At 46.4% G+C, this 27,319-nt stretch overlaps 1 protein-coding gene across 1 annotated transcript in view; it reads left to right on the top strand.

Moving 5' to 3' along the window:
* The window catches only part of LOC145350497 (uncharacterized), a 65,645-nt gene extending 43,743 nt beyond the window's left edge, over nucleotides 1-21,902 (top strand). The window contains exon 3 of the mRNA XM_080199696.1: nucleotides 21,487-21,902. Within this exon, the coding sequence (XP_080055822.1) occupies nucleotides 21,487-21,902 (416 nt within the window). The remainder of the gene's footprint in view (nucleotides 1-21,486) is intronic.
* The last annotated feature ends 5,417 nt before the right edge of the window (nucleotides 21,903-27,319 follow it).

Below are 27,319 nucleotides of genomic sequence, written 5' to 3'. Positions count from 1 at the left end.
ATCATCAGCCTGGATTTATTCTTAATAATATTGAGTTCAGGGTGAAGCAGATTACAGGTGTATTTGCTGTATAGAAACGTGTGTATTTTATGGACATTCAGCCCCATTAGACTGTTGCAGCATTCCCATTGGATCCTGATTGGCCGGGATCTGAAATCTATTCAACTTAAAGAATGGTTTGGGTTCTGGTATAATCCCTAAAATCTGTCAGTAATTTCTAAAGGAGCTTTCAGACACTCAGTGGGCCAGCCTTTGCCTCTCCATTTGGAGCCACTGTTCTGCTCAATCACACCTTCAGCTCCACCTTTGAGGCCATTGTCATCAGTAAAATCCTCTCTCTCCCCATGGTTATTCCCCTTGGGATGAACCCACCTCACTCCCTTCAATCCAAGGCTCACAGAGAGCAACGGCTACAACTGGTTTCACCAATCATTAGCATCATTGGATGGGCCACTCAGGCACCATCAGGCCCTGCTATCCCCTCCCAAAACCATTCACTACTCCAGCATCATCCTGGAATGCAAAGGAAGCTCTTTCCATCTTTTCTCCATTCACAAACATCCCCTTACACCCCTCTCCTGTCAACCCACTGGCTCACGTCAAAACTCTCTCGGGGTTCAGTTGGGGTCTGTAGTTTCCGTGTGTCTCCCCCTGTTTCTCTCCCCTCCTCCCAGGGTGGGTCCTACATTGCAGAGTATTGTGAATGACCCCAGCATCACCAGCAGTGGCAATGCTCCTATAGTTGAGCTTTAAGTGGTACTAAATACTCTGGATGTCAGGCTCCAGCTGATGTGAGGAGCCAATGAACAGCACAGTTAGAGCAGGCTGACCACAGAAACCACGGCAATGAGCAGCCAGCAAACGTGAATGTTCTGCTTCCATCGCGGTGAATGGGTGTGGGTTAAACACACGCTGTAGTGTAAAAGATTGTCAAAAGATACAGCGCGATAGAGATCAGCTGCAGATATGGGTGGAGAAATGGCAGATGGAGTTTAATCCGGGCAAGTGTGAGGTGCTGCGCTTTGGGTAATCAAATGTTAAGGGTAAGTGTACAGTTAATGGCAGGACCCTGAACAGCACTGATGTACAGAGGGATCTTGGGGTTCAAGTCCATAGCTCCCTGAAAGTGGCCACACATGTCGATAGGCTGGTAAAGAAGGTGAATGTCATGCTTGCCTTTATTGGTCGGGGCATTGAGTACAAGGGTCAGGGTGTCATGTTGCAGTTTATAAAGCTTTGGTGAGGCCACACTTAGAGACTTGCATTCAGTTCCATTTGCCACATTACAGGAAGGATGTGGATGCTTTGGAGAGGATGCAGAAGAGGTTTACCAGGATGTTGCCTGGATTAGAGGCAATGAGCTATAAGGAGAGGCTGGACAAACTAGGCTTGTTTTCTATGGAGTGGCGGAGGCTGAGGGGAGACCTGATAGAAGTCTATAAAATGATGAGAGATATAGATAGGGTTGACAGTCAGAATCCTTTTCCCAGAGTTGAAATGTCTAATATGAGGGGACACGCACTTAATGTGAGAGAGGGGAAGTTCAAAGGAGACGTGAGGGGCGAGTTTTTCCCACAGAGGGCGGTAGGTGTCTGGAACACGCTGCCAGGGGTGGGAGTGGAAACAGAGACAATGGGGAGGTTTAAGGGGCTTTTAGATAAACACATGAATCTGCAAGGAATAGTGAGATATGGAGCAAGGACAGGCAGAAGGGATGAGTTTAATTTGGCCTCATGTTCAGCACAACATCCTGAGTTGATTTCTGGTCTCCACATTACAGGAAGGAATGTGGAACCCTGGGAATGTGTTGCTATGTTAAGGGTGCTACACAAATGCAAGACATTGTTGTTCATCGAAGGCCTGTTTCCATGCTGTAAATCTCTCTGACTCTACGTCTCGAACACCTTCTTTAGACTTTAACACTGCCATTAACACTCCCTTTCTCTTATATTCCTGATATCTTTGTCAATCTCTCCTTAGCTCTGACCTATCGCTGACCTTCTATTCTGCTCCACCTCCTCCACCCCCCTCTCCAACTCTCTCCTTCATCACATTTCTATCCTTCAGTTCTGTAGAAGAGTCACACAGACTCGAAACATTAACTCTGTTTCTCTCTCCACAGACACTGCCAGACCTGATGAGTTTATCCAGAACTTTCTGTGTTAATTGGAAATTACAGTTTGTTTTGCATGAACATTGAGAGTTTTATGGTGAACATTACTGATACTAGCTTTGTGTTCCATTTTTATTGAATAAAAACAGAAACGGAATTGAATTCCTGAGTTGTGTTGTGGATTTCACTGACGGATATTTCCTGATGTTGTGTGTGGAACCCTGGGAATGTGTTGCTAAATTAAGGGTGCTACACAAATGCAGGGTGTTGTTATTCTTCAGTGTTTGCACCAATCCGGATATCAGCTTTTGCATTTTGCCCTTCCATGGGTTTGAAATGTGGTGTGAGTGAAGATAGAGGCTGATAAATGGACAAACAAAAATAAGGTGTTGGAGCTGTGGTTTGTGTGTTCTCTCACTCTTTTCAACTCACTGTAGAACACAGAAACATAGAACAGTACAGCACAGTACAGGCCCTTCGGCCCTCAACGTTGTGCTGAGCTATGTCCAAACCCAAGATCAAGCTATCCCACTCCCTATCATTCTGGAGTGCTCCATGTGTCTATCCAATAACCGCTTGAAAGTTCCTAAAGTGTCCGACTCCACTATCACAGCAGGCAGTGCATTCCACACCCCAACCACTCTCTGAGTAAAGAATCTACCTCGACATCCCTCCTACATCTCCCACCATGAACCTTACAGTTATGCCCCCTAGTAACATCCCCCCGAGGAAATAGTCTCTGAATGTTCACTCTGTCTACTCCCCTCATCATCTTATGAACTTCTGTTAAGTCACCTCCCATCCTCCTCCTCTTTAAAGGGAAAGGCCCCAGCTCCCTCAACCTTTCCTCATAAGACCTACCCTCCAAACCAGGCAGCATCCTGGTAAATCTCCTCTGCACCCTCTGCAGTGCTTCCACAACCTTCTTATAGTGAGGTGACCAGAACTGCACACAATATTCCAAATGTGGTCTCACCAAGGTCCTGTACAGTTGCAGCATAACCCCATCACTCTTAAACTCAAACCCCTGTTGATAAACGCTAACACACTATAAGCTCCCTTCACGGCTCTAAACATTGAGTGGCAACCTTCAGAGATCTGTTGATATGAACCCCAAGATCTCTCTATTCCTCCACATTCCTCGGAATCCTGATGTTTATCCTGTAATCTTTATTCTACAAAATGTCCGACCAAAATGAATCACCTCGAACTTATCAGGGTTAAAATCCATCTGTCCCTTCTCTGCCCAGCTCTGCATCCTATCAATGTTTCTTTGCAGCCTACAAGAGCCCTCCACCTCATCCACGACTCCACCAATCTTCGTGTCATCAACAAATTTACTAACCCTCCCTTCAGCCCCTTCTTCCAAGTTATTGATAAGAGTCACAAATAGCAGAGGACCCAGCACTGATCCCTGTGGAACACCGCTGGGAACTGGCCTCCAGTCTGAAAATTGTCCCTCCACGACCACCCTCTGTCTTCTATGAGATAGCCAGTTACTGATCCAATCGGCCCAATTTCCTTCTATCCGACACCTCCTTACTTTCTTCATGAGGCTACCAAACCTGATCAAATGCCTTACTATAGTCCATGTATACAACATGAACTGCTCAACCTTTGTCCACATACTTAGTTACCTCCTCAAAGAATTCAATCAAATTTCTGATGTAAGACTAACCCCTCAAGAAACCATGTTGAGTTTGGTTCTTATTTCCTTTCTTGAAGAGAGGAACAACATTCACCACTTTCCAATCCTCTAGCACAATCCCTGTGGACATTGAGGTCCCAAAGATTAAAGCTAAAGGCTCCACTATCTCATTCCATGTCTCCCAACCTATCCTGGGATGTATCCCATTTGGCCCAGGGAACTTTTCAACCTTCAGGTTTTTTAAAATTGCGAACACATCTTCCCTCAGAACATCAACCTCCTCCATCCTGTATCACTCACTCATCCTGAAAAACATGGCCCCTCTCCTTAGTGAACACTGAAGAAAAGTATTCATTCAACGCCTCTCCTATCTCTTCTGACTCCATGCACAAGTTCCCACGACTATCCTTGACTGGCCCTAACCTGACCCTGGTCATTCTTTTGTTTCTCACATTAGAGTAAAAAGCCTTGGGGTTTTCATTTATCTGCCCCCTCCTAGCTCTCTAAGCCCTTTTCTCAACTCATTCCTTGCTACCTTGTAACCCTCAAGCGACCCAACTGAACCTTGTTTTCTCATCCTTACATACGCTTCCTTTTCCCTCTTGACAAGACATTCAACCTCCTTTGTGAACCATGGTTCCCTCACTCGGCCATTTCCTCCCTGCCTGACAGGGACATACCTATCAAGGACACGCAGTATTGGTTCCTTGAACAAGCTCCACTTTTCGTTTGTGCCCATACCTGACAGTTTCTGTTCCCATTTTATGCTCCTTAATTCTTGCCTAATCACATCAGAATTACCCCTGCCCCAATTATAAACCTTGCCCTGCCGTATGACCCTATCCCTCTCCATTGCAATAATGAAGGACACTGAATTGTGGTCACTATCTCCAACGTGCTCTCCACAAATAAATCTAACACTTGTCCCGGTTCATTACCCAGTACCAAGTCCAATGTGGCCCCACCTCTTGTCGGCTTATCCACATATTGTGTCAGGAAACCCTCCTGTACACACTGTACAAAAACAGCCCCATCTGAACTGTTCGAACTATAAAGGTTCCAATCAATATTTGGAAAGTTAAAGTCACCCATGATAACTACCCTGTGACCTCCACACCTATCCATAATCTGCTTTGCCATTTCCTCCTCCACATCTCTGTTACTATTTTGGGGCCTATAGAAAACTCCTAACAACGTGACCGATCCTTTCCTATTTCGAACTCCAGCCCATATTACCTCAGTCGGCAGATCCCCCTCGAAATGCCTTTCAGCAGCCGTTAAACTATCCTTGATTAACAATGCTGCTCCTCCACCTCTTTTACCACCTTCCCCACTCTTACTGAAACATCGATACCCCAGAACTGCCAACAACCATTCCTGTCCCTGTTCTAACCATGTCTCTGTAATGGTCACACATCATAGTCCCAAGTACCAATCCAAGCTCCAAGTTCACCTTCCTTATTCTGGATGCTCCTTGCATTGAAATGGAAACACTTCAACCCACTATCCTGTCTGCCTGTACACTCCTGTGGCCATGGAAGCTTCCTCAGTACCTCACTACCCTTAACACTCGCTTTTGAACTGCAGCTCATTTTCCCATCCCTCTGACAAAGTAGTTTAAACGCACCCCCACCGCAACTCCCCCCCACCCTGCTTCCAGCACCCCCACTCCCCCCGCTCCCACCCCCCCACCACCCCCCAACTCACCACTCCCCCACCTGCCCCCACCCCCCCCACCCCCCACAACCACTACCACTCCCCCCCCCCCTCACCCTAAACCAACCCCAACACTCACCCACCCCCACCCTGAAGAGCCGTAGCAAATTTCCCTCCCAGGATATTGGTGTCCCTCTGGTTCAGGTGCAAACTGTCCTGTTTGTACAGGTCCCACCTTCCCCAGAATGTTCTCCAATTATCCATGTCAATGAAACCCTCTCTCCTACACCATCCCCGCAGCCACTTGTTAATCTGCACTCTCTCCCTGTTCCTCAACTCACTAGCACGTGGCACCGGCAACAAACCAGAGATGACCACATGCTTTATCCTGGCTCTCAGCTTCCATCCTAGTTCCCTAAATTCCTGTTTTAAATCACCGTACCTTCCCTTACCTATGTCATTGGTACTGATGTGCACCATGACTTGTGACTGTTCCCCTTCCCCCTTAAGGATCCTGAAAACACGGTCCGAGACGTCACGGACCCTTGCACCTGGGAGGCAACATACCATCCGTGAGTCTCTTTTGCTGACACAGAACCTCTGATCTGTCCCTCTAACTATTGAGACTCTAATAACTATTGCTCTCCTGCTCTCCCCGCTTCCCTTCTGAGCCACAGAGACGGATTCAGTGCTGGAGATCCAATAACCTTGGCTTACCAATGGTAGGTCGTTCCTCCCCCAACAGCATTCAACACGGTAACTTGTTACCGAGGGGAACGACCACAGGGGATCCCTGTACTGACTGCTTCCTCCCAGCCCCTCTCACCGTCACCATCTATCTTCATTCTTCGGAGTAACTGCATCCATGAAGCTTCTATCTATGACCACCTCTGCCTCCCGAATGATCCGAAGTTCATCCAGCTCCAGCTCCAGTTCCCGAATGCAGTTTTTGAGGAGCTGGAGATGGGTGCACTTCCCACAGGTGAAATCAGCAGGGACACTGATGGCGTCCCTCACCTGGAACATTCTGTAGGAGGAACATTGCACTGCCTTCCCTGCCATCCCCTCTGGATAACTTGCAGATAAAACAAGAAAAGGAAAGAAAGAGCTTGCCTGATATTCACTCACCCCCTTTAGGTTAGAGGAGGTGGAAGGGACACTACAAGTGTAGTGTCTCGGGCTTAGGAACCACCCAACTTATATACAGATCAAAATAATAGTTGGCGGAGTGGGGCTGGGGGTGCGACAGGACAGATGAGAGATCACGTGATGGGAGATAACTCTTTTTTAGTCAACCTTTGGTGGTTTCCAAAATGTTCCAAACTTGAAGGTCGGAGAGTGCAAGCTGGGCCTCTCCTCGTTAGAGTTCAGAGGAATGGGATAATCTAATTGAAGCATCAGATTCTCAGGGGGTTTGACGAGATGCGCTCTGAGAAAACATTTCCCCTTTTGGGAGAATCGAGAAGGAGGGGCAGAGTGTGAGATTAGGGGAAATGGAGTGAGGAGAAACTCCTTCTATCTTCCTGTTAATCTTTGGAATTCTCTTCTCCAGAGAGAGAGAGAGAGAGAGAGAGTTGGTCTCTGAATATATTCAAGGCTGAGTTAAACAGATTTTTGATCAATAATTAAGTTAATGATTATGGGAAGCAGACAGGGAAGTGGAGTTAAAATTGCCATCCAATCAGCTATAATATTATTGAATGGTGGAGTTATACCCAGTGGGCTGAAGGACTGACTCCTGCTCCAATTTCTTAGGATTTTACATTGGTTTTGACTGGCTGCCCTAACATCTCCTCAGTGTCTCAGAGTTAATTCTGTTTTAACACTCCTGTAATGGCTTTACTACCTTTACAGCTAAACAAATGAAAAATATTACTGTTGCTGAACCTGCTACTCCAACAATTTTCCCAGTAACACTTCCCTGCTGATTATATTGTTCTTGAGTTCCTCCCACTGTTCCATTTCCTCTTTTACAGCTATTTCTGAGATGTTACATTGATCCTCTCGAGTGGAGACCAATGCAAAATGTCTGTTCAGGTCATCTGCCATCTCCTTATTTTCCATTATTAATTCCCCAATCTTATTCATTTAAACTCTTTCCAGTCATTTAATTTACTGTGACAAACCAAGGACAGGCGTTAACTCAAATTCTCTGAAACAAACTTCAGTTTCGTTAGCACTTTAGATTCCAAACTCAAACTTACAACAGTTGCAAAACTTCAACTCTCAACTGAACAATAACTCGAATGATTTAACTGAAAAGAGATGCTACCCATTTAGAACAAAATGGCCAGGCCCATTCCCAATGAAGATTCTGCCCTCATTGTCCTCCTCTGAAGATATTCTTCAACTGCATTCTTGTGATGGTTAATCCCTGCCTTATCATTAGAGACAAACATGTGTCTTTATTCTCAGAATGTCCTAACCTTCCAGAAAGTTCTACAATAATCAGCCAATGGTGTAACCAGAAACCGATCACATTATCAGACCAGGCCAATGGAGTTACTGACAGAAAATTCCAGAATGCTTGGTTTAAATGGCACGGAGGTCACAGAGCCATCAGCCATATATGGATACGGCAGGAAATCTCAGCATCATCGAGTCCAGTCTTATCCAAACATTCTCCCGTATTTGATCAGCACAGCAAGGGTCAGGTCACAGCTCACAGACCAGTTCACAGCTCACAGCAACTTTACAGGTTACATCTGTGTTTGATTAGAACTGGACCAAAATCCCAGCATGCTTAACTCTCACACAATTGCTCTTACAGCCAATATTGCCGTTATCATTCTTAAATCACTGCTGGAGCTGTTCTTTCTGCCTCCGCTCCAGATACACTTTCCAACAGACCAAAACTCACTTTATGAGTTATTTTATTATTGAAATGTCTGTCAAAATTGTTCTCGCAGTTTGTAATATTCCTCGCTAGCTTTCACCTGTATTCTATTTCCCATTAGGCTTTTTGCTGCTTTTTGCATTCTCTCCAATCCTCTGATCTGTTATCCTTCCTTATGCAATTCTGTGCTTTCTCTTTACGTTTGATACCATCAACTAAAAGAGAAAGTGTGATCGCTCTGGTTCCTATGTTTCTTGTTCTTCTTCATAACTTTATATATTATTTGATAAACTGACCAATAATGGGGAACTGGCACTGAATATATAATTAGTTTCATTCTAAATTAAACCTCTCACTTTGAAAAGTTCCACCCAGGAAGGGGAGCAGCCATTGGCTCATTGCCTTCCTCTTTATCTAAATTTTAACTTCATTTTCTGGTGAAGAAAAGGATATTAAACCAGCTGCAGTTGCTGGGACACTTTGTGTTTCAATGTGTTTACTGGACATACAATAAACGGTGTGGAGAAACAGGATTGTCACTCTGTCGAGATGATCAGTAAAACTCTTTTTGTTCTGACTCTGTCCCTCTGTGTTTCTGGGGGTAAGTACAAGTTTTGGTTTGGTGTGGAGAAGTTTCACTTGTGATTAAAATAACTCTCCCTGGTTTGTGCTGCTGTGTGTGTCAGCTCCTGTATTGTGTGTGGATTCCACAGTTAGAACATTCAGAACTGGAGATTTATCATTGTATTGAGATGGTTTAGTGTATCATAACATAAGAACAGAAGAAATCGGAGCAGGAGTAGGCCATCTGGCCCTTCGAGCCTGCCCCGCCATTCAATAAGATCATGGCTGATCCGTTGTGGTTCAGTTCCACATTCCCGCCCTCTCCCCATAACCCTTAATCCCCTCTCTTATCAAAAACCCATCAACCCGCGTCTTAAAAATATTTAGCGAGGCAGCCTCCACCACTTACACAGGCTGGGAACACGGGTCACAGAACTGAGTGTTCCACCATTCTTTCCAGTTTAATGGGACAATGGGTTCGACTGACAGTCTGTACATTAAGTGGGTGTATTTGTGGGCACTGCGAGGCAGCAGTGTTAACCACTGTGCCACCGTGCAACCCCACCAATAGCAACACTACCCCACCTCCTGTGTCTGCTTTTCCTGAACTTCCTAAATGTTGACTATCCTTGAATATTCAGTCCCCAGCCTTGGTCCCCCAGCTGCCGTGTCTCCGTAATGCCTATTAGATCATTCCTGTTTGCTTCTATTTGTGTCATCAATTCATCTATTTATTGGGAATGCTGTGAGCATTCACAGTGTTTTTCATTCTGTATTTTGAACATTATTGGGGATTTTGACTCGATTTGATGCAGGCCTTTGTTTCTGCAGCCTTCGATTATTGCTTTTCAAATTCCCATTCCAAGCTTTTTCTCCCATCTGAATTCCCAGCCAGGATTACTCAGGCTGCCAACTTATTGGCTGATGTGACCTACATTAAAACTTCAGAAGAAGGTCATTGTCTAGAAAGCACCTTGAGATGATGAGTAGGTGTGAGGAGTGCTGGATGATTACAAGTCTTTCTTGCTTTTACTGTCAGATTATTAATGAATTCTGGGTCATTACAAAATCAAATATGTCCCTTAATGTGTCTGAAACATATTCAGAAACTGTTCAATCCACAGCAATTCCTGGCTATGAACTCACACAGCGACATGGAACGTTGTTACTGATAGAGATAAGAAGCTCGCAACAGCCTCAGTAAATTCCCAGACAGAGGTTTCAGATCAGATGGGAAATGAGAGTATAACTAGGACACAGCAACAAGCCACATCCTGTCATCAAATCCACAAAATCACCAGTTACACCCAAACCTCAACACTGTGACAAGTGAATTGCAGGTTGTAATGTCTAAGGTGTCTTTCCCTCACCGTTCAGTGATAATACCACAGCATCATGTTCAATCCTGCTTCCTTCATCATGTTTCCATGTCCTACCACTTTTTTGTAGCTTTCCTTCGAGTGCTATGTTTACTCACACACTCCAAAGATATTTAGTTTAAAATGATTGGTTAAATTGCCCCTTCGTGTCCAAAGATGACTAGGTTAGGTGGATTGGAAATGGTAAATCTGTGGTTTGATGGGGATAGGATCGTGTATGATGCTCTTTTGGAGATTCTGTACAATCTCGATGGGCCAAACAGCTTCTTCTGTAGTGATTCTGTGATTCTATTCTATACTGCTGTGCTAATTCACTTTGTGTTCCACACTGCTTCTCTTTATTCTGCTCTTTTGTTTCCTGGTTACAGATTTCTGAATCTATTTTGGTGAAGTGCTGCCTCATTGATTTCCTGTCAGTTTGGGTCTATCTGCTCCATCTTGTCTTAGTTTCACTTTTAATGACAGGATTTGGATTTCCCTCTCAGCAAACCTTCACTGCTGCCTGAAACTCTCTTCCAATTTTCCGTCTGTGTGTTTGAATTGCTGAAGCTCTGCTGCATTCTGTCCCAGGCTTCTTCTCTTCAGTTCAGTGGGTGCAAGAGTCTAGCGACTGAGACCATCTAGAGTTGAGTTTTCACTGCTGCAAACCTCTCCATTTACAGCTCCAGCTGTCCAGCTTGGTTTCCCTATTCTCCGTAGCAGCTGAGTTTTGGGGAATGAGTGTTTTCCTTTTATTCCAGGTGGAAGTCGCTATGAGACCAGCATTTATTGTCTATCCCTAATTGCCTTTGGGATGGTGGTGGTGAGCTATGTAGCTAGACAAATAATGTGGATACAAGAGCATCTTAGGGAACAGATATTCGGCACAGAATAACTCACCACCTGACTCCCCAAAGCCTGTCCACCAAGGCACAGGTCAGGAGTGTGATGGAATATTCTCCACTTGCCTGGAAAATGCAGCTCCAATAACACTCAAGAAGCTCAACACCATCCAGGGCAAATTAGCCTGTTTGATTGGCACCCCATCCACCACCTTCAACATTCACTCCCTCCACCAATGGACACACAGTGACAGCCGTGTGTACCATCTACAAGATGCACTGCAGCAACTCACCAAGGCTCCTTTGACAGCACCTTCCAAACTCAATTTGATTTGATTTGATTTGTTATTGCCACATGTATTAGTCTTCAATGAAAAGTATTGTTTCTTGTGCGCTGCGCAGACAGAGCATACCATTCATAGAGAAGGAAAGAAGAGAGTGCAGAATGAAGAGTTACATCAGATCTAGGGTGCAGAGAAAGATCAACTTAATATGAGTAGGTCCATGCAAAACCACTCCCACCTGATCTCCTTCCTAACAGCGCTCTGGGTGTCCCTACCCCAGAAGGAGTGCAGCGGTTCAAGAATGAAACCAGACGCCACCTTCTGAAGGGCAATTGGGAATGGGAAATAAAGTTGGCCGAGATAGCGATATTTACATTAATTTTATTCTGTTGTTGTTTTCTATATTTCTCACATATGTGACGACAGTGTGTCTTTTAAAAATGTATTTTAATCATGTTTCTGGTTATCCTATTATACAAAGGATATTATTAAATTCGAAAGAGTTCAGAAAAGATTTACTTGGATACGACTGGGACTTGAGTTATAAGGAGAGGCCGGATAGACTGGGACTTTTTTCTCTGGAGTGTAACAGGCTGAAGGGGTGATCTTATAGAGTTCTATAAAATAATGAGGGGCACAGATCAGCTAGTTAGTCAATATCTTTTCCCAAAGGTAGAGGAGTTTAAAACTAGAGGGCATAGGTTTAAGGTGAAAGGGGAGAGATACAAAAGTGTCCAGAGGGGTAATTTTTTCACACAGAGGGTGGTGAGTGTTTGGAACAAGCTGCCAGAAGCAGCAGTAGAGGCGAGTACAATGTTGTCTTTTGAAAAGCGCACACCCCCAACCTACCTCGATCGCTGCTCTCCCTCCACCATCCTTCTGACCTGCACTCATTGGACAGCCTGCAGCACCTTCCTGGCCTTCCGCTGGCGTCTGCTGGAGGAGGGGGTCGGGCTCAGATGGATCTTTGGTTGGGTGGGGGTGGAGATTATCCAACGTACATCCTCCCCCCCATCCTCCATCACCACCCCCCCAACCAGAGATCCATCTGAGCCCACACCCCCACAGCCCCTCCGACAGACCAGGAAAGCCAAGAAGATGCTGCATGATTTCCAATGAGGTCAGAAGGATGGGGGAGGGAGAGCAGCGATCGAGGCAGGTTGGGGGTGAGCTCTGCTGAGGGGGGCCTGTCTCCCACGGGAGTCCAATGATGGTGGCGGGGGGGGGGGCGGGGGCGGAGGCTGCCTCCCGGGGGTTCCGAACGCAGGGGGGGGTGGGGGTGTGCTCTGCAGAGGGGGCCCTGCCTCCCGGGGGGGTTGGATCACGGGGGTGAGGCAGATCTGCCGGGGGGGTGGGGTTCGCGGGGGGTCGGTGAAGGGTGTTGGAGGAGGATGGGCTTCGGAGGTTCCCCTGCAGAACAGGAATCCGCTTCGGATTTTTATTCTGCAGGTTGGGAACGGCACGGATCCGGAACGGACCCGAAGACGGGAAAGTGGGATTTGGTGGGAGAGTTCGGCGTGCGGCTCATTAAGTCAATTTAACGCAAATAGATTTAAATCGTCGGGCCGCCTGATTGGTGCACGGACCGGATCCACGCCCAAATCCGGTGTCGGTAAAGGTGTGATCTGCTCGGATTCGGATGCAGATTGCGTTACAGCCCCGACCCCAAATTTACCACCATTTCACACCCGTTTTTGGTAAAATCAGGCCCTTAATGTCAAACTCTCCCATGTTCTGATCACTGTTTGCTAAATGTCCCCTTCCAGTCAGATTCTGAATTAAACCTGTCTGATTATTCATTACTAAATCCACACAAACCCCACCCAGACTGACTGGGTGCTGGGAACACAAACAATTGCCGGGACATTGAGTACAAGGGTCAGGGGGTCATAAGAGAAAAGGACAAAGAAAATTCCAGCACAGGAACAGGCCCTTCGGCCCCTCCAAGCCTGCACCGACCATGCTGCCCGACTTAACTAAAACCCTCTACTCTTCAGGGACCATATCCCTCTATTCCCATCCTATTCATGTACTTGTCAAGACTCCCCTTAAAAGTCACTACTGTATCCTCTTCCACTACCTCCCCTCGGCAACAAGTTCCAGGCACCCACCACACTGTGTAAAAAATCTGCCTCTTACATCTCCTTTAAACATTGTCCCTCGCACCTTAAACCTGTGCCCTCGAGGAATTGACTCTTCCACCCTGGGAAAAAGCTTCTGACTATCCACTCTGTCCATGCCCCTCATAATCTGGTGGACTTCTATCAGGTCTCCCTCAACCTCCATCGCTCCAGTGAGGACAAATCAAGTTTTTACAACTTCTCCTCATAGCTAATGCCCTCCATACCAGGCAACATCCTGGTAAATCTTTTCTGTACCCTCTCCAAAATCTCCACATCCTTCCAGTAGTGTGGGAGCCAGTATTGAACACAATATTCCAAGTGTGACCTAATCTAGGTTCTATAAAGCTGCAACATGACTTGCCAATTTTTAAACTCAATACCCCAGCAGATGAAGGCAAGAATGCCGTCTGCCTTCTTGACTACCTTCCCCACCTACATTGTCACTTTCAGTGACCTGTGTACCTGTATATCCAGATCCATTTGCCTATCAACACTCTTAAGTCTTCTGCCATTTACTGTATAGGGTCTGCATCTGACATACTGCAGTTTATAAAGCTTTGGTTAGGCCAAACTTAGAGACTTGCATTCAGTTCTATTTGCCACATTACAGGAAGGATGTGGATGCTTTGGAGAGGATGCAGAAGAGGTTTACCAGGATGCTGCCTGGATTAGAGGCAATGAGCTATAAGGAAAGGCTGGACAAACGAGACTTGTTTTCTATGGAGTGGCGGAGGCTGAGGGGAGACCTGATAGAAGTCTATAAAATGATGAGAGGTATAGATAGGGTTGACAGTCAGAATCCTTTTCCCAGAGTTGAAATGTCTAATACGAGGGGACACGCACTTAATGTGAGAGAGGGGAAGTTCAAAGGAGACGTGAGGGGTGAGTTTTTTCCACAGAGGGTGGTAGGTGTCTGGAACACGCTGCCAGGGGTTGTAGTGGAAACAGAGATGATGGGGAGGTTGAAGGGGCTTTTAGAGAAGCACATGAATCTGCAAGGAATAGTGAGATATGGAGCAAGGACAGGCAGAAGGGATGAGTTTAATTTGGCCTCATGTTCAGCACAACATCCTGAGTTGATTTCTGGTCTCCACATTACAGGAAGGATGTCGTGTGTGGAACCCTGGGAATGTGTTGCTATGTTAAGGGTGCTACACAAATGCAAGACATTGTTGTTCATTGGAGGCCTGTTTCCATGCTGTAAATCTCTCTGACTCTACGTCTCTAACACCTTCTTTAGACTTTAACACTCCCATTAACACTCCCTTTCTCTTATATCCCTGATATCTTTGTCAATCTCTCCTTAGCTCTGACCTATCGCTGACCTTCTATTCTGCTCCACCTCCTCCACCCCCCTCTCCAACTCTCTCGTTCATCACATTTCTATCCTTCAGTTCTGTAGAAGAGTCACACAGACTCGAAACATTAACTCTGTTTCTCTCTCCACAGACGCTGCCAGACCTGCTGAGTTTATCCAGAACTTTCTGTTTTAATTGGAAATTACAGTTTGTTTTGCATGAACATTGAGAGTTTTATGGTGAACATTACTGATACTAGCTTTGTGTTCCATTTTTATTGAATAAAAACAGAAACGGAATTGAATTCCTGAGTTGAGTTGTGGATTTTCACTGACGGATATTTCCTGCTGTCGTGTGTGGAACCCTGGGAATGTGTTGCTAAGTTAAGGGTGCTACACAAATGCAGGGTGTTGTTGTTGATCGGAGTTTGCACCAATCCGGTATCAGCTTTTGCATTTTGACCTTCCATGGGTTTGAAATGTGGTGTGAGTGAAGATAGAGGCTGATAAATGGACAAACAAAAATAAGGTGTTGGAGCTGTGGTTTGTGTGTTCTCTCACTCTTTTCAACTCACAAATAAAACCAATCTTCAACTAAATATCCAGTTCACTGATCATTGCAATCTGCCTCTCTGGAATCCAGCTGATTCACTTAAAAGTTTTTAAAATGCCTAATGGCAACCTGTGAATATTTAAGATGGTAAAGCAATCAAATCCCAGACAACTCGAAATAGCTGCACATTCATGTGTTCTGGGCAACTCCTTCACTTCAGCAGAAATGACAAATGGTGTGAGTTTTCAGTCTGAGAGAGGCTGCTTCCCCTGATAAGCAGAGATGCTGTCAGTGATAAGTCTGCATTTATCTAACGCCACATTCTGCCTGTAAAGGGTTGAGGCCCAAGGCTGTGCACAGTGATATTTTTCAGTGTTACTGCATCAGCCTGGATTTATTCTTAATAATATTGAGTTCAGGGTGAAGCAGATTACAGGTGTATTTGCTGTATAGAAACGTGTATATTTTATGGACATTCAGCCCCATTAGACTGTTGCAGCATTCCCATTGGATCCTGATTGGCTGGGATCTGAACTCTATTCAACTTCAAGAATGGTTTGGGTTCCGGTATAATTCCTAAAATCTGTCAGTAATTTCTAAAGGAGCTTTCAGACACTTAGTGGGCCAGCCTTTGCCTCTCCATTTGGAGCCACTGTTCTGCTCAATCACACCTTCAGCCCCACCTTTGAGGCCATTGTCATCAGTAAAATCCTCTCTCTCCCCATGGTTATTCCCCTTGGGATGAACCCACCTCACTCCCTTCAATCCAAGGCTCACAGACAGCAACGGCTACAACTGGTTTCACCAATCATTGGCATCATTGGATGGGCCACTCAGGCACCATCAGGCCCTGCTATCCCCTCCCAAAACCATTCACTACTCCAGCATCATCCTGGAATGCAAAGGAAGCTCTTTCCATCTTTTCTCCATTCACAAACATCCCCTTACATCCCTCTCCTGTCAACCCACTGGCTCACGTCCAAACTCTCTCGGGGTTCAGTTGGGGTCTGTAGTTTCCGTGTGTCTCCCCCTGTTTCTCTCCCCTCCTCCCAGGGTGGGTCCTACATTGCAGAGTATTGTGAATGATCCCAGCATCACCAGCAGTGGCAATGCTCCTATAGTTGAGCTTTAAGTGGTACTAAATACTCTGGATGTCAGGCTCCAGCTGATGTGAGGAGCCAATGAACAGCGCAGTTAGAGCAGGCTGACCACAGAAACCACGGCAATGAGCAGCCAGCAAAAGTGAATGTTCTGCTTCCATCGCGGTGAATGGGTGTGGGTTAAATACACGCTGCTGTTCGAGCTGGGGGAAGTGGGGTGGGTGGTGGAGTGTTGATTGGTGGGGGACAGGGGGTTTCAATCAGCCCCCATGTTGTCTTTTTCCTTTCCTCTTTAACACTTTCCCCAGTATCGAGTTTCTGGCAATTTGTCCTCATTTCTCCTTCTTTGCTTTGATGTAAATTTAGTTTATTTTCTCTCCTGTGGACAATCCTGTGAGGATTTTCTATGTTTAAGGGGCTATATAAATGCTGGTTGTTGTTGTTACCAAGGGAAAGAGGATTTGGTTCCGGTGATTTTCAATAAATGTTCCAACGATCTACATTTCTGTAGCTATTGTCTCCCTCACTGTGAGAACTCTTCATCTTAAACCAGTTTATTGTGCGGAGCTTCACTCAACAAATGATAAACGTCACTTATAACAGTTCCACCCAGGAAGAGGTGTAGCCATTGGCTCAATGTCACCGCTTCCTCTTTATCGATTCTTTAACTTCATTCGCTGGTGAAGAAAAGGATATGAAACCAGCTGCAGTTACTGGGACACTTTGTGTTTCCATGTGTTTATTGGACATACAATAAACGGTGTGGAGAAACAGGATTGTCACTCTGTCGAGATGATCAGTAAAACTCTTTTTGTTCTGACTCTGTCCCTCTGTGTTTCTGGGGGTAAGTACAAGTTATGGTTTGGTTTGGAGAAGTTTCACTTGTGATTAAAATAACTCTCCCTGGTTTGTGCTGCTGTGTATGTCAGCTCCTGTATTGTGTGTGGATTCTACAGTTAGAACAGTCAGAACTGAAGATGAGTCTTACAGGAGAATTTATCATTGTATTGAGATAGTTTAGTGTATCTGACACAGAATTACACAGGCTGGAAACACGGGTCACAGAGCTGAGTGTTCTACCATTCTTTCCAGTTTAATGGGACAATGGGTTTGACTGACAGTCTGTACATTAAGTGGGTGTATTTGTGGGCACTGCGAGGCAGCAGCGTTAACCACTGTGCCACCGTGCCCCCCCCCCCCCCCACCACTCAGAACACTACCCCACCTCCTCTTTCTCTTTTTCGTGAACTTCCTAAATGTTGACTGTCCTTGAATATTCAGTCCCCAGCACTGGTCACCCAGCACCCTTGTCGCCATAATGCCAATCATATCATTTCTTAGTTTTTCAAAGATTTTGTGTTACCCCGGGATATTTTCCTTTCCTGTTGCTGCTACAGTGGCACAGTGGTTAGCACTGCTGCCTCACAGAGTCAGGGACCTGGGTTCAATTCCAAACTTGCGTGTCTGGAGTTTGCATGTTCTCCCCATGTCTATGTGGGTTTCCTCCGGGGGTTCTGGTTTCCTCCCACATTCCGAAGAGGCCCAGACAGAGGTTTCAGATCAGATGAGAAATGAGAGTATAACTAGGACACAGCAACAAGCCACATCCTGTCATCGAATCCATAAAATCTCCAGTTACACCCGAACCTCAACTCCATGACAAGTGAATTGCAAGTTGTAATGTCTAAGGTGTCTTTCCCTCACCGTTCAGTGATAATACCACAGCATCATGTTCAATCCTTCTTCCTTTGTCTGGACAACTTCACTGTGTCTCTAACCAGCTCATTCCCTGTTGCCCCCAGGACTGCTCTGACCGAGATCTTGTTTTGTGTCAATAGGTCTGATTGTTGCCCCTGTCCCTGTTCTTGTGGTCCATCGTAATTTCTTAAAGTTTTGGAGTTTTCCCGGAATATTTTCCTTTCCTGTTGCTGCGACGGTGGTACAGAGGTTCACACTGCTGCCTCACAGCGTCAGGGACCCGGGTTCAATTCCAAACTTCAGTAACTGTGTGGAGTTTGCACATTGTCCCCATGTCTGCATGGGTTTGCTCCGGGTGCTGTGGTTTCCTCTCACAGTCCAAAGATGTGTGGGTTAGGTGGATTGGCTGTGGGAAATTGCCCCTTAGTGTCAGGACGATCAGCAGGGCAAATATGTGGGGTAACAGGGATAGGGCCTGGATAAGATGCTCTTTTGGAGAGTCAGTGCAGTGTTGATGGGCCAAATGGTCTCTTTCCTGCAAAGGCAGCCTTTCCTCAGTTTCAAAGCTCTGTTTGTGAGTGATCTTTCTCTGTCTGAAACTTAATGTCAAACTCTCCCATGTTCTGATCACTGTTTGCTAAATGTCCCCTTCCAGTCAGATTCTGAATTAAACCTGTCTGATTATTCATTACTAAATCCACACAAACCCCACCCAGACTGACTGGGTGCTGGGAGCACAAACAAGCAACAGGGGCTGAAGCTGGAGACCCTTGGGGAAGGAGCCTGACAGATAGTGGGGCAAAACCTGAGCCTGGATTGCAGGGCTGAGAGGTCAGTGTGAGGCCTCTTCACAGCTCTGAATAAGAAAAGGACTTTTCCCAGTGCACACACTGAGTGTATTGGAGAATTTGGATCAAAGTGGGAATTCGCTGCAGAGGGACAGAGAGACACTTTATCCTTCTAACTTTTTCACCCTGCCCGAACCCCGTCCTTAGGAGGATTACAAACTTCTTTAATCCCGGTGGGATTCCGACTTTTTCCCTCCTGCTCCCGGCGTCACCAAACTCTCCGCGGGCGGGACTGGAGAATTCCACCCAAAATCTGGGAGGGGGAGCTTTGTCTGAGAGAGCTGTTCCACAGTGTGAGGACAACATTGTATTTCACTGTTAGATCAACACATCTGTATTGCTGAGGTCAGCACACTGTCACCCCCAGGATATAGAGCAGTAACAAACTAACACAGCAAGATCAACCTGAGAACCTGTTCCCTCCCTTTAACACAGAAACTCTACTGCCTGGACTGTCCCTTTAAATACTCGCAGGAATTTCAAACCTTCAGATCAGAATTTAACTCACTGATTTCTGTCTCTCACTGATTTCTGTCTCTCACTGATTTCTGTCTCTCACTGATTTGTTTTTCCTCTGTTTAAAGGTGTGAATGTTCCAGTCCTTATCCAGTCTCCGAGTGTGGAACGTGTCACAGAGGGTCAGACTGCACGGTTACAGTGCACCGTGAGGAACGCCGCAGTGTCAGGCGCTGTTCTCTGGGAGCGGGAGCGACCTGGGAAAGAGAAGGAGATGGTTTTAGTGGATGATCCAATGACCAGCATAACCCGGGGCCCAGGTTTCACTGAGCGATTCCAGTCTTCCAGAGACACCTCCAATAACAGCTTCATTCTGACAATCACCATGGTGCAGCCCAGTGACACTGCCGTCTATTACTGCTCAGTGGGGACATCGGAGTCGGGGAAAGGAAGCCGGCTGAATGTAACCAGTAAGTAGAGTTTTATTCCAATAATCCACAGCAATAACCTCTTCCAGATGAGTGAGTTGGAGATGAGTTTGTGATGATGTGTGGGGTTTGGGGTTACCATGGGAACAGGGAGAGGCTGAGATTGGGAAGTGTAATAGGAGCTGTTCCCCATTCAGACACACATCACTCTCCACTGATCCTGCTATCCCAGCTCATACCCTTATCCCAGATATTTTCACTCATTTCCTCACACAAATAACAAAGAACAAAATCAGCCCGGGAAACAGGCCCTTCGGCCCAACGAGCCCGCGCTGCCATCCCAACACCACCAGTCCCCCTCTCCCCCCATGACCCCTGTCTAATGTTTTATGGCCATCCAGATTGAGGGAAACTAATTTAGGGACAATTTATTCCTGCCAATCAGCCTAACAGCACATCTTTGGGGTGTGGGAGGAAACCGGAGCACCCGGAGAAAACCCACGCAAGCACGGGGAGAATGCGCAAACTCCCACAGACACCGGCCCAAATCCATGTGTCTGCACAGCAATCAGTGATAGTCACTGAGCTGTCGTCTTGCCCAGTATCTGGTCCAGTTTAGGCACACACTAACGACATGAAGCACTAGGCCAATCTCGAACAACCAAGAGCAGCCCCAGTACGACCCATCGCATGTATGCCCCTCGTTGGACACGAGGTGGACCGACTTAAAACCTGTGAATGAAAAGAGAAAGACATTATTATCATACTGTACCCATTTACATTACCAGGGATGCCCCAATGCTAATGAACCTTATTTAAAACAACCTCCTATATCCACCCATCTCCAACCCACTCATGTGCCTAAGTTACTCTTAAATGACTCTAGCGTGTTTGCCTCTACCACCTTACTTGGCAGAGCATTCCATACCCTCACTACCCTCTGTGTGAAAAACCTCCCTCAAATATCTGTGTTGTACCTCTCCCCCCTCACCTTAAGTCCATGGCCCCTTGTCCGACGTGTCTCTATCATGGGAAATAGCTTACCTCTGTTTACTCTATCTATACCCTTCATAATCTTATATACCTCTATTAGATCCCCCCTCAGTCGGCGTCTTTCAAGGGAAAAGAGCCCCAATTTCTTCAATCTTTCCTCATACCCCAGTCCTTCCATACCAGGTAACATCCTGGTAAACCTCCTCTGCATTCTCTCCAGAGTCTCCACGTCCTTCCGGTAGTAAGGCGACCAGAACTGGACGCAGTACTCCAAATGCAGCCTAACCAACGTTCTGTACAACTGCAACATTACACTCCAGCTCTTATATTCTATACCCCTTCCTATAAAAACTAACATACCAATGTGTTGTGTTTGCTGTGAATCAGTAATGAGCCACACCAGTCTTACAACCTGTTACACAAAAACATCAGGAGAACAGAGACTCTCTCACTTTCACACAGAAACTCTACTGCCTGGACTCTCCATTCACCTGACGAAGGGGCCAACCCGAAAGCTTGTGAGTATATTATCAAATAAATAGGTTGGACTAAATCCTGGTGTTGTCAGACTTTTTACTGCCTTTAAATACTCACAGGAATTCGAAACCTTCAGCTCAGAATTTAACTCACTGATTTCTGTCACTCACTGATTTCTGTCACTCACTGATTTGTTTTTCCTCTGTTTAAAGGTGTGAATGTTCCAGTCCTTATCCAGTCTCCGAGTGTGGAACGTGTCACAGAGGGTCAGACTGCACGGTTACGGTGCACCGTGAGGAACGCCGCAGTGTCACACACTGATGTTCACTGGTACCGGGAGCTACCTGGGAAAGATAGGGAGAGAGTTTTAACACAGGATACAGGGAATAACATACACCGGAGCCTAGGTTTCACTGAGCGATTCCAGCCTTCCAGACACACCTCCAATAACAGCTTCATTCTGACAATCACCATGGTGCAGCCCAGTGACACTGCCGTCTATTACTGCTCAGTGTGGGGAGATATCAGTGGCAATGGGACACAGCTGAAAGTAACCAGTAAGTCCAGTTTACAAAACAATCTCCTGAAGTCATCACCATTTGTGACTGTGTGGGAAGTGAGTATGTGAGAAATATCACAAACCCCTGGGGTAAAGGGAACACATTAGGAAAATAGACTGGGTGATCTCATGCACTTTTATCAAAGAATAAAAATTGTGCATCGCTCCTGATTTCTCAGTCTTCAATTCTTTGACATTTTCCCTGTTTCTCTGTTTCTGTTTGTTTCTAATCTTTCTCCCTCTCCTTTGTTGACTCAGCTTTTTGTCAGAGTGCTGTCTCCAGCTGTTTCTGTTTTATATTCATTCTTGGTGGGCATTACTGGTTAGGGTCCATCCCTAGTTACCCTTCAGAAGGTGGTGGTGAAACAACCTCTTGATCTGTTGCAGCCCATGTGGTGTAGGTACATCCACAGTGCTGTCAGGATTGGAAATTCCAGGATTCTGACCCAGTGACAGTGAAGGAACGGTGATATATTTCCAAGTCAGGATGGTGAGTGACTGGGAGAGAAGCCTCCAGGTGGTGATGTTCCCCATGTGCCTGCTGCTCTTGTCCTTTTAGAGTCAAAGTCACCAAGTTACAGAGTCACAGAGCGCAGAAATGGTAGAGGTTATGGGTTTAGAAGGTTCTGTTAAAGGAGCCTTGGTGAGTTGCTGCAGTGCATCTTGTAGATGGTACACACGGCTGTCACTGTGTGTCCATGGTGGTGGGAGTGAATGTTTAATGCGATGGGTGGTGTCCCAATCAAACACATTGGCTTTGTTCTGGATGGTGTCAAGCTTCTTGAGTGTTATTGGAGCTGCACTCATCCAGGCAAGTGGAGGGTATTCCATTACATTCCTGACTTGTACCTTGTAGGTGGTGGACAGGCTTTGGGGAGTCAGGAGGTGAGTTACCCTCTGCAGGATTCCCAGTCTCTGACCTGCTCTTGTAACCATAGCTTTTACAGGGCTAGTCCAGTTCAGTTTCTGGTCAATGGCAACCCCCAGGATGTTGACAGTGGGGGATTCAGTGATGGAAATGCCATTGAATGTGAAGGGGTGATGGTTAGATCCTCTGTTGTTGGAGATGTTCATTGCCTGGCACTTGTGTGGGGAAATGTTACCTTCCACATATCAGCCCAAGTCTGAATGTTGTCCAGGTCTTGCTGTGTGCAGGAACAGGCTGCTTCAGTAATGGAGGAGTAATGAATGGTCCAATCATTAATGAACATCCCCACTCCTGACCTTATGATGGAGGGAAGGTGATTGATGAAGCAGCTGAAGATGGTTGGGCCGATGACACTACCCTGAGGAACTCCTGCAGTGATGTCCTGGAGCTGAGATGATTGACCTCCAACCATCTTCCTTTGTGCCGGGTATGACTGCGGATGGACAGGAAAAGGTGAGGAAAGCAGTGAGCAGGGTGGGATTCAGGGAATTAGGGATTTATAGGAATATAATGTTGGACGTGAGAAACGATCAGGGAAGCACTGGAGGCTGCGATCAGGGAGGAGGAATGGGTGAGGTTTGAAGTTTGGCACACTGCTGGGTAGCAGGAATAGGGAGAGTCTTAGGGATGATGAGCATATGTTAGCCGAGGATATAATGTCCACATCCTGGGAAAGACAATTGAGGCTGAGATGTGTAGAACGAGCAGAGTCAAGTGCCAGGCCATTTCATCTCCAGAAACAACTGTCTGGCTATCTGTTCAATATGCTACTGTTGATGGAGTTATCAGATGGGCCAATTATGAATGCTTGGCTGAATTCCAAACTGACTAGGGAGCTAGTCTATTAGATAGTATTAACATGGTTTGAAGCAAAGTGCTCCTATTTTTGTCAGGCATTTCGGAAGCTTCAAGAAGTTTCTTTCTTTTTGGCTTTTCAATGCCTGTTTGTATACTTGAAAAGTCTGACAACACCAGGTTTTAGTCCAACCGATTTATTTGATAGTAAACGCACAAGCTTTCGAGGTGTCCCTCTTCATCAGGTGAATGGAGAGTTCTGGCCTCAGACAGAGCATATAAAGCACAGACAGTTTAGAGATTACTGATTAGAATGCGAATCTTTACAACTAACCTGCTGTTCAAGTCCTAAAGTGGCCGACAATGTGAGTGGAAGGAGCACTGATCACAGGTTAAAGAGATGTGTATTGTCTCCAGACAGCACAGTGAGTGAGGTTTTGCAAACCCAAGCAAGTCATGGGGGTTACAGATAGTGTGACATGAACCCAAGATCCCTGTTGAGACCGTCCTCATGTGTGTGGAACTTGGCTATCAGTCTCTGTTCAGCGACTCTGCGCTGTCGTGTGTCGTGAAGGCCGCCTTGGAGAACGCTTACCCGAAGGTCAGAGGCTGAATGCCCGTGACCACTGAAGTGTTCGCCAACAGGAAGGGAACAGTCTTGCCTGGTGATTGTCGAGCGATGTTCATTCATCCGTTGTCGTAGCGTCTGCATGGTCTCCCCAATGTACCATGCTTTGGGACATCCTTTCTTGCAACGTATCAGGTAGACAACGTTGGCCGAGTTGCAAGAGTATTTACCATGTACCTGGTGGATGGTATTCTCACTTGTGATGATGGTATCCATGTCGATGATCCGGCATGTCTTGCAGAGGTTGCTGTGGCAGGGTTGCAAACAACAATTTCCATGTTGGGAGATTGAGAGAATTCTCTGCAAATCATTATTGTAACCAGAAGAAGATTTCTAAAATGTTGCATTTCAAGTTCTATGATTTTTCTTTCTCAATATTAACAGCTCCATTGTCTGACCCAGTCCTCATGCAGTATCCAACAGTCAGCAAGGTGCCAGAGGGTCAGGCTGTCGACTTACAATGTGTCATGTACAATGCCAGCGTGATTGACACTGATGTCCACTGGCATTACCAGAGAGCTGGCTACCACACTGAGTGGCTGATCAGCCAGTTTGTGAATGGCACCATTACCAAGCCCCGGGATTCCCACCACCGTTTCCAGCCTTCCCGGAATGTCGGCAGCAACAGCTACATTCTGACCATTGTGAATGTGACCCTCAGTGATACAGCTGTGTACAGATGCAGTGTGTGGAGCTACATCCATGGAGCAGGGACCCAGCTCAATGTCACTGGTAAGTCAATGCTGAGTGACTGGTGTGTGCCTGGAATGGAGGGAAGCATACAGAATGGCAGAGTGCTCATTCAGACCTTCATTCCAGAGATTGAATTAGGTTGGGCTGGTTCAGAAGTCAGGCCTGGAAGGACATAAGTGAGAAACTGAATCACAGAATGGCAGAGGAGACCATTCAGCCCATCATGTCCTCACCATCGCTCTGAATGCTCAACTCACCTAGCGCCATTCCCCTGCCTTCTCCCTGGAACCCTGAACATTCCCCCACTTCAGATAACAGTCTCATTCCATTTTGAATGCTTCAATTGAACCTGTCTCCACCACACTCTCAGACAGTACATTCCAGACCCTAACCACCCGCTGTGTGAATCTGTCTCCACCACACTCTCAGACAGTACATTCCAGACCCTAACCGCTCGCTGTGTGAATCTGTCTCCATGATGTGGAGATGCTGTCGTTGGACTGGGGTAAACATAGTAAGAACTTTGACAACACCAGGGTAAAGTCCAACAGGTTTATTTGATACCACAAGCCATTAGCTTTTGGAGCGCTGCTCCATCGATCTGGTGGCCATTACAGAGACGTGGCTGCAAGGTGACAGGGACTGGGAGATGAATGTACAGGGCTATCAAGTGTTTAGGAAGGATAGGCGGGAGGAAAGAGGGGGTGGCGTAGCTCTGCTGATTAAGGATAGTATCAAGGTGGTAGCAAGGGATGATATCGGAGCCAAAGAGCAGAACGTGGAATCGTTGTGGGTGGAGATTAGGAACAGCAAAGGGAGGAAGACGCTGGTGGGTGTCGTCTATAGGCCCCCGAATAATGATCTGGAGGTGGGGCGGGCTGTTAACGCGCAAATAAGTGCGGCGTGCAGGAATGGGACGGCAGTAGTTATGGGAGATTTCAATCTGCATATTGATTGGTCGACCCATGTTGGACGAGGTGGGCTCGAGGAGGAGTTCTTGGAATGCTGCCGGGATAATTTCCTTGAACAGTGTGTGTTGGAGCCGACGAGGGAGCGAGCTATCTTGGATCTGGTGCTATGTAATGAGGCGGGTAGAATTAGGGACCTTGCGGTGAAGGATCCTCTTGGAGAGAGTGATCATTGTATGGTGGAGTTTCTGTTGCAGATGGAGGAGGAGAAAGTGGGTTCCCGGACACGCGTCCTTTGTTTGAATAGAGGGGAGTATGGTAGGATGAGAGAAGAATTGGCGAATGTGGACTGGGGGAGTGCGTTGGAAGGTAGGTCTGCTGAGGAGCAGTGGAGGATCTTTAAGGAGATCTTTCTTGGTGCTCAGCAGAAATTTATTCCGATGGTTAAAAAGGACAGTAGGAAGAGAGGTAATAAGCCGTGGATAACGAAGGAGGTGAAGGAAAGTGTTAAATTAAAAGCGGAGGAATTTAGAGTAGCTAAGAGCAGTGGGCGAGAAGAGGATTGGGAAAGGTTTAAATGTCAACAAAGATTGACAAAGAAGTTGATAAAGGAGGGTAGGAGAAGCTATGAGGCTGGGCTAGCACTTAATATAAAAAAGGATAGCAAGAGTTTTTATAAATATATAAAAAGGAAGAGGCTGGCTAGGGTGAACGTTGGTCCTTTAGAGAATGAGAAAGGGGAGCTAGTGGTAGGGGATGGGGATATGGCTAAGGTCTTGAATAACTTTTTTGTTTCTGTCTTCACGGAAGAGGACGTGAATAATTTGCCGGGTGTTAGCGATGGAAAGGTGGTAGGAATGGAGGGTCTTAATGACATTACTGTTACTAGAGAGGTGGTGCTCGACAGACTGGAGGGGCTGATTGTGGACAAGTCCCCAGGACCGGATGGAATGCATCCGAGGGTTCTGAAAGAAATGGCGGAGGTTATAGTGGATGCCTTGGTGGTTATTTTCCAGACGTCGCTGGATTCCGGGGAAGTGCCGGAAGATTGGAAAACGGCTAATGTTACGCCGTTGTTTAAGAAGGGTGCCAGGCAAAAGGCGGGGAATTATAGGCCGGTTAGTTTAACGTCTGTGGTAGGTAAAATGTTAGAATCCGTCATTAAGCAGGAAATTGCGAGGCATCTTGAAGGGAATTGCTTGATAGGGCGGACGCAACACGGTTTCATTAAAGGGAAGTCGTGTCTGACAAATTTACTGGAGTTCTATGAGGATGTGTCTAGGGCAGTGGATAGAGGAGAGCCGGTGGATGTGGTCTTTCTGGATTTTCAGAAGGCGTTTGACAAGGTACCTCACAAGAGGTTATTGCAGAAGGTCAGGGGACATGGAGTTGGGGGTAGGGTGTTAGCGTGGATAGAGGATTGGTTGTCAAATAGGAGGCAGAGAGTGGGGGTCAATGGGTGCTATTCGGATTGGCGGTTGGTGACTAGTGGAGTGCCCCAGGGATCGGTGCTGGGGCCTCAGCTATTTACCAT

Source organism: Carcharhinus amblyrhynchos, chromosome 12 (assembly GCF_965287045.1).
Source record: "Carcharhinus amblyrhynchos chromosome 12, sCarAmb.v2.hapA, whole genome shotgun sequence".
Taxonomy (NCBI): domain Eukaryota; kingdom Metazoa; phylum Chordata; class Chondrichthyes; order Carcharhiniformes; family Carcharhinidae; genus Carcharhinus; species Carcharhinus amblyrhynchos.
The sequence above is the reverse complement of the archived record's forward strand: the minus strand, read 5'-3'. Positions and strand labels throughout refer to the sequence as shown.